A 9,066-nucleotide genomic window follows, 5' to 3' on the forward strand; every position below is an offset into this window, starting at 1 on the left:
GTTTTTTTTTTTATAGTTTTCGAATTATTTCTTTGTTAAGACGTGATGGACCATGTGAATAGGAGTTAGGGGACAAAGAACAGAATATGATCGAGGCCTTAGGTTAAAAAAATATTACTTCCATTGTTTTAATATGTGAGTCAGTTTGACTTGACACAAATTTTAAAAAAGAAAGAAGATTTTTAAGAAATTGTGGTATAAAATTAATCATAAATATATGTGTTGCTAAAAATCATTTCATTAAGGATAAACTGAGCATTTTAATAAGTTATATAAAGTGGAACAAGAAAATATTACTCAAATAAGATGTATTATTAATAGTATAATTAAGGGAAATTGCACAAGTACCCCTTCAACCTATGCTCAAATTCTCAGAGACACACTTATACTATACTAATCCTATTACCCCTGAACCTATTTTATAAATAATTTTCTACCCCTTTTCAGTATATGTGGCACTATCTTGTGGGCCCAGCGCATGTTGACAATTTTTTTTGAAGCTAGTGCACTATCATGAATAATGTTAAGATTAATCCTATTGACATTATTTTGTATTGATCACCTTATGAAAAACTATAAAGATGCTTGGGAGTTGGGGATATGTTACATCTTGTTAGCATGTCGATATTACAAACAACTACTTATCGTAATATAAGGATCAAATATGGCTAAAATTTTACAAATAAAAAGATATAGGAGGCTACATAAGTGAGCTCGATGCAGAAAATAAAACCATCAAGACTTATCATTTAGTGTTATTTGACAAAAAAATTCTTATTGTATAGTTAATTAAAGTTGACTAATTACCCTTGACTAAGTTAGAGATTTTCCCCAAGTTTCGTAAATCAAAAGGTTAGGTGAATTATACAAGTAAACTTCATTTAACAAGTTAAGATTAAGAGTGTGCACTCACTCAATTGAATTAAAAAAAAAAGAAAATATGGGATAAAACAAAAGTGAAAAAGTTAGTGAAAATAATAATAAATTTGACTAAAGCAATTTCAAGTCATGCAAGCAAATGACGCAGTAAAATCTCTTTTTATCATTTATTCGTTGCATGGCTACGTCTTTTTTTTGACTAGCAGAAAAAACCTGGTCCCATTATCTATTCGAAAATTATGTTTAAAAAATCAACTTTTTTTAAAGAGATATTATTCATATAAGCAAGCAATTTAGTCGGGATACGAGTAAGTCCATGTTTATTTGAAAGTTAATGTTTTTTTGATTGTATTTGGAATTTGAAAAATACTTCAAAACCTCGATATATATTCTAAATTTTACCCTAAATTTTGTTTTTTTTTTTTATATAAAAGTAATTCTACATGAGAAATTTTCCTCCCAAGAAAATGTATCAAAATGAAAGTTTAAGTCGTTTAAAAAAATTTAAAACAAGAATATAAAAATATAGCCCATTTAGGGATAGGTCCGATAGAACTTAATTACGGACGTAATAAGAAAATACACTATTATTACATTCGTCTAGGTTTCAATTTATTTGTCTGACTTTCCTTTTTAATTTATTTTAAATAAAATATATATTTTTTTTGTAATACTTTAATTTCAACTTTCTACCTGATATGTTTTAATATTAGAAGACATTTTAATACATTTCACATATTTTTGATTTGAAGCCATAAAATTTAATTTTATCATTATTATTTTACTTTCTTAAATTTTATATTAGATCAAATTTAGAGGATTACATAAAAATTAGAAGAGAGGAGAACAATATAATCCATGGTCGGCATGTCCTCTACACCTTATTTAGAATTTTCACCAAGTAAATTTCTAACTTTAGATTAATGTTTAAAACAAATAAACTTATAAGGTTCCTTGTCCACTTATTATATATATATAAGTCGATTATTTTATGAAGATAACTGTCAAAATCAAAACTTGTTAATTGGATTAAAGTACAAGAAACTAGACTGCTCAATTGTATAAATACTAAACATAGCTAATTTGGTAGCATCAAATAGAAGAAACCAAAAGAAAAACAAATAAATTCTTCCACAAATTTAATTTAATTAAAATGGGAAGATCTCCTTGTTGTGATGAAAATGGGCTTAAAAAAGGACCATGGACTCCTGAAGAAGATCAAATACTTGTTGATTATATTGACAAACATGGTCATGGAAGTTGGAGAGCCCTTCCTAAGCTTGCAGGTATTATAATAATTTCAACAAAAAAAAAATTATTTTTTTTTAATCATCTCATATACACTGGAATTAGCTTCAAACTTTATCGAAAAATTATATTGTATATAGAATATATACATTGTTGATTATGTATATATAATAGATGTTGAATTTTCTTTGCGATCTGATATCGATTTGTTTTAACAAAATTAACATTTGTTGTTTTTATATGTTATATGTATAGGACTTAATAGGTGTGGGAAGAGCTGCAGGTTAAGATGGACTAATTATTTGAGGCCAGATATCAAGAGAGGCAAATTTTCTGAAGAAGAAGAACAAACAATTCTTCATCTCCATTCCATCCTAGGAAACAAGTAAATTCAATATAACTTACACTAATTTTCATGAGAATTATATATAATGTTGTGTACATTATTTCTTATCGAAACAATTAATCATGTTCGAGATTTATATCACAGTAAAAAATATAGAGAATTTTTCGTATTTTTTTAATCGTATTTCATATAATATTGACTAAAAAATAAGCTTATATATAGAGAGACAAATAGACAGTGATGATTTATATAGTTGACCTTAGTTTTGCAAGAGATTTTATGCAGAATTATTTTTGTTGCTAACAATTGTTTGTGAAAATTCATATTGATGATATCTTTTGATATTATGGTTGTAGATGGTCTGCGATCGCGACACACTTGCCAGGAAGAACAGACAATGAGATTAAGAATTTTTGGAACACGCATTTAAAGAAGAGGCTAATTCAAATGGGATATGATCCAATGACACACAGGCCAAGAACTGATTTATTTGCAAACTTNATAATGAGATTAAGAATTTTTGGAACACGCATTTAAAGAAGAAGCTAATTCAAATGGGATATGATCCAATGACACACAGGCCAAGAACTGATTTATTTGCAAACTTGCCTAATATAATTGCCTTGGCAAATTTACTTCAACATCATCCACTTGAAGATCATGCTGTGAGATTACAAGTAGAAGCTGCCCAATTAGCTAAAATTCAATATTTACAATTTCTATTCCAATCTTCAAATAATTATAATCCACCACTACCTACACCCTCATCAAACACTCAACATCACAATACTAATATTAATATTGGAGATTTAGGGGCATTTAATTTAACAAATTTTGTTAAAGAAAATAGTACCCCTTGTTTAAATTTATCCAATCTTGAAAATCAAACACTTTTCTCCAATGAAAATAACTCTTGCTCTCAACTACTCCACAATAATCAAGATAATACACAACAAGTCCCTTTCAATTTCCAAACACATTTGAATAATAGTATTAATGAAATTAGTTGTCATAATTTTAATTTTGATCAAAAAAATAATTCACCTAGTTCCCCATTAAATATTACTAATATTCTCCCTTCTCCACATTCTTCAAGTCATTTGCCACCTTTGGCTGAAATTTCAATTAGCAATAATCAAGGAGATTCCAGCAGTAATTCAACTAACAATGGTGCTGATCAAGGGAGTTCTTCATATTGGCCAGAATTATTTTTTGAAGAACACTTCATGCATGACATTTCTTGATATTTGCGCTGGGCTCGGAAAAAAGTTGAAGTTTTTTTTTTGTATATTAGTATGATTGGTATACGTCGTTGATGAGTGATATGGACAGTGAGGATTATTATATAAACGACTCAATTTTCTTGGAATTGAGGCGTAATTGTTGTAAATATGTTATTGATCGTTGAGAGGGTACACATTGCTAATCACATTACGATTCTTGTTTTTTTTTTTCTATTTTCTTTTTTGATCATTGTTAGATGTGTTATAATGTAAATATTCCTCATTGTTATAATGCAAGTATTCCTTCTTGTTCTCATTTTATGAATTCAAATTTTATGTGTTAAGATTTAGTAGAATTTTATAAATATATTTATACAATATATTAAAAATTATGAATTCAGATGAATCTGTGATGAAAAGCTATATCGCCCCTTAATATATTCTTCCTGTGTGAGCTATAGCAACCTAAGATATCCTAGTAAAATACACTTGCTGCTTTCTTCCAATTACTTTTTACGATTTTCTTTTTTTCTTTTTTTTATCGATTAGCATTTTAAAAGCACTACTTAATGACATAAAAAAATACTTATTGATGTCATTTAGATCATGATGATATATAATTTTAGGCCAAATACATAAGCAGATCCCTAAACTTGTTGGGTTTTTTCCCTCAGGTACTTCAACTAAGTCATTTTCTTATTGAATCATTGAACCTCCATAATTTGTTTCGTTTAAACAGACACCGTTGTCTGATGTGGAACCAAATTCGTGAGGGGTATTGATAGAGGATACATATGTTAATCCACAAATCATTAGTCCAATTGATAGTGAAAATGTTTGAGAATAATTGTGTTTTACTTAAGTCATTTGAACACATTAGAAAACAAATGAGACTAACACGGTTTGTCTTCATTTCTTCAATCAAAATTATTACAATTCGACCACAATTGAAGTCATTTACAATAGAAAAGCTGATCAAAATCAACCCACAGTGTTTTAAAGAAACAAATTATGGGTGGTTCAATGATTCAATTGAAAAATGACGTAGTTGAGGTACCTGAAGGAAAAAACCCAAAAAGTTTAGAAATTTGTTTATGTATTTGGCCATAATTTTATACTATCAATTATTGCAATCTACATGTAAAATATCTGTGTAACAATAATTGACAAGAACATATTGGTTACTTGATAAAAGTACATGTAAATAACATTANAAAAATTTGTTTATGTATTTGGCCATAATTTTATACTATCAATTATTGTAATCTACATGTAAAATATTTGTGTAACAATAATTGACAAGAACATATTGGTTACTTGATAAAAGTACATGTAAATAACATTACACTATCAACGTCAACTCCTTGATATGTTGTGAAACAACACATTACATTAGCTAATAGATGTTATAATTTTTTCCAAAAAATCATAAAATATTGTGCGTAAACAGTGACTTCTATTCATACAATTATATATTATACTTATTTCACACAATTGTTATAAATATGTTTAACTGTAAACTCGATTATTACTATGTACAAATTAATTTAAAATTATTATAGCAATTTATTTTGTCTTTGACCATATCTTTAAATTTTGTCTTTGCAATCTTTAATGATATACACATCTTTGCTAATTTTTCAACAAAAGAGTTTGATGGCCTATGATTAACACATCAATTTAGATGATTGGAAACACAATAATTAATACTACTCAAATAAAGCATTTATTTAATTTCTTGATGTTGCCACTTATATATGATCATTACAATAATTTCTAGATGTTCGTGACCAACTGCATGTACAATCATGACCAGGGGCTGCTTCATTTAATTATATGTTTTTTTAATATAAATAAAAGGGTTTTAATTAAATGACATAAGAACTTTGAAAAAAAATCTGACATATAGGGTAGGGTTAGGTGGTTTTGAAAACCTTCTTAATTTCTTCCCCACCCACAAGGAACTATAAGGTTAAGCTAAAAACGAAAGAAAAAACCTAACACTATCTAAAATTTCTACTTTGCTTTGACGACTACGAGTTTACGACATTAAAACAAAAATAACTTTTAATAAAAATACATATATATGTTAATAATTGATACTAAAATTAAAATCGATATAAACTTTAACAACATAGACAGAGTACTTAAATGTAATTATTATCAATAAGTAATTTTGGAAAATATACCTAATTTTAATTATCGTTATAAATTATTTTCGATATATTGTGACTCCACAATTAGTACTTGACATTATCAAAGTTATTAAATATTTTATTCTTGAACGAAACCACACACAAGTGCAAAAACAAACTTTATTTTTATAAATTTAAAAAAAAAAGAATGAGTAGAGAGATACCATGGGAATATCGACAAGTGTGTGAAAAAAGTCTTCGTAGTAAATTGAGACTTTTTTTTGCTCATATGGTTTGTGTGAATTTAATGTCTTTGACAGTCAATTTCTTTGTAGAAAAGAAACACCCTTACCTAACTACTTGATAGGAGATTTGTAATATTTGACTTTTTTTTTAATCTCATCTGATATATTTGAATTTTATATTGTGGTTCGACTAAATCATAGAATTCGAGTCATCTGAATGTCAGTATAATTCGAGTCATCTGAATGTCAATACTGAAAGGGTAAATGTAGAATTTGAGTCATCTGAATATCAATATTGAAAGGTAAAATGTTTCCTAAGAAACGTGACTTCATATACAGGAGTTCAATTTTTAATTTAAAATAGAGAAGTACTTACCACTTTATCGTAACAATAAGTATAACTCATACACAATCTATTACGAATTAGTTTTAATATTGGGGATAATCTACACTTTTACAGTCGTTAATTAACCTATTTGCTCAAATTATGTGTCCTTGTCTGGCCAAGATTAATAAACTCACTTTCATTAGAAGGGATTTTTATCTAGAAGTAATTATTATTATTCTATAGAAAATAAAAATAAAATAACTTGGAGAGTGAGTGCGATTGATGTAATGCATACGAAAATTGTTAGTGATTTTTTCCGTGAAGTTCTAATAGGAGTAAATTAGAGTATTTTTATTAGGCTTGGCACATGCATAAACTAACAATTTGATTCTTTCTATTTCTCCAAATTAAGCATCCTAAGTTCCGCTATCAAAAAATTAACACATGAAAATATGAGTCATTCAATTTTTATCTGAGTTTAAAAATTATTTAATTTTTATAACATAAAAAGAAATTAAGAGAAATATAATTTTTAATTTAGGGTTTAATTTTTCTTATAATGTAAAAATATAAATTCGAAGTACTTGTAAAGTGTGAATGGAATCTAAAGGATAAAGGCAAATAGTGAGTTATATTAATACTTCCTTTATCCCATAGACCCATACTAATTGATCCATCATTCCAAAAATAATTGTTCCATATTATAGTTGTATATCTTACTGTATCAAGTTAATTGATTTATCCTATATTACTTTTGCAATTAATTTTTTTTGAAAGTATTGACATTTATTTGTAAAAAATTTAAGAAGTTTCTTTAAAGGGTGTATTAATAAAACTATCATTTTATTTATGATTTCTTAGTAGTCCCTATATCCAATAGTAGTTGTCCGCTATTGATTGACACGTCCTTTAAGAAAGAATAAATAATAAGGGTAATATTACTATATATTCTTTGACCTTATTAAATTTAATGCTTTGAAAAATACGTTAGATGATAAATAATATTTAATATCAAGGGTAAAATAGACATAAAATGTATATTATCTCTTAATTTTTGTAAATTAGATAATTATTGTTGAATATATATTTTTAGTATAGTGGACAACTATTATTTGACGGAGGGAGTACTTTATGTATAAAAAGAAAATAATCAACTAATATAGGGCAGAAGGAGTATTTACGTAAAGGTAAAAGTCGTAAATCACTATCGTCTTAATAGGTTATCGGTTTACCCAATATTAAAAAATTAAAATCGAATTGACAACTGATCAATAACTTTTTATTTTATCAAAATCATTAAAAACCCGTTATCCTAATAGCAATAAATTAATTAATAATATTTTTTCGATTCGATCTATCAGTTGGTTAAGTTTTTCACACACCCCCCGGGGGCGTAACTACGTACTCTTTAGGGTGTCCAGTTGGACACTCTTCGTCGAGAAATTATATTGTATATACAAATCTAGTAATATACAAAGTGGTTAAATAACATAATCAGGACACCCTTAACACAATAAGGTGTTGCAGCCTACTCGAAAGAGCAAAACATTTAAGTATTTGTGAGTTTAAATCTTGCTAGCAACAAATTTAAGGCTATTTTTTCATTTTTTTCCGAATATATTACATATTTTTTAAAAAAAAAATTATGTATGTTACGTAGATCCTCTTTTTTCAATCTTTTTCAAAATCTTTTTACGTAGATTACGTAGTTTAATTTTTAAAAATTCTTGTGCACTCTTTTATCTTTTTCCTCTTTTTTTCAAATTTTTCATGTATATTACATTTTTTTTCAATTTCTTTTATGTACACATTAGGTACTTTAATTTTTAAAATTTCTAGTGCACTCATTCATCCAAAAGAAAAAATGTACTCGTGTATAATTTCTTGATATCCTTAGTGAAATTTTTGGCTACAACACTAACAGGGGCGGAGCCACCTTGTACGAAGGGGGTAATGCGAACCTCCTTCGGCAGAAAAGTATATTATTTATACATGGTTAAATAATTTTATATGTATGTAAAGTAAATATAAAACCTCATTCGGCTACTTCATGTGTGTTTCATCAAAAAAATGATTTCGAAAAGCGTTTGTTTTATTTTTAAGGGTATTTTTGACTTTTAGAAGTCGCCACTTAATTTTTGAGAAAAAATTAAGAAAACTTGTTTTCAAACAACTTAAACAGAAAAAATCATTTGAAAACATTTTTAAGGGTTCGGGATTCCTATTAGCGTCTTAGGAAGGTTTCAAACGAAAGCACCTAAGACGCTCCGTTTACTACGGTTTTCCGGCGATTAACTTATTTGACTATTTTTATTTTAACTTTGCAAATCTTTAGTCTATCGAACTTTTTAAGATTTTATCTAGGCAAATTTTACAAGTTTTTGAAATATTCATCTTGCCAACTTTTATTTTTGGGTTAAAGCTCTTTAAGTTCAAACGAGCTTGTAGAATATTATTGCTTCAAGATTTCGCTAAAGTTAAATTTTTTAAACTTTTCTCTAAGCAAATTTTCAAACTTAAACATCTATCTTTTTAATACTTAAATTTTAGTTTTAATCTTGATAAAAGTAGAGAGGCGTTTCGACAGGGTTGGAGTTTTCTAACCTTTAACTAACGGCAAATCTAAACAAAACACACAAAAACAAGTAATAAAGAGAGAGAG

The 9,066-nt window shown here is 27.3% G+C and overlaps 1 protein-coding gene across 1 annotated transcript; it reads left to right on the forward strand.

Annotated features, from left to right (window-relative positions):
- The first annotated feature begins 1,999 nt into the window (after positions 1–1,999).
- LOC107017017 (transcription factor MYB93) lies at positions 2,000–4,012 on the forward strand. Its single transcript, XM_015217307.2, has 4 exons — positions 2,000–2,165; positions 2,383–2,512; positions 2,830–2,946; positions 3,054–4,012. The coding sequence occupies exons 1-4, from the start codon at positions 2,033–2,035 to the stop codon at positions 3,715–3,717; spliced, it is 1,044 nt and encodes a 347-aa protein (XP_015072793.2). The 5' UTR covers positions 2,000–2,032; the 3' UTR covers positions 3,718–4,012.
- Positions 4,013–9,066: the final 5,054 nt, after the last annotated feature.

This window comes from Solanum pennellii, chromosome 4 (genome assembly GCF_001406875.1).
Source record: "Solanum pennellii chromosome 4, SPENNV200".
NCBI classification, from domain to species: Eukaryota; Viridiplantae; Streptophyta; class Magnoliopsida; order Solanales; family Solanaceae; genus Solanum; species Solanum pennellii.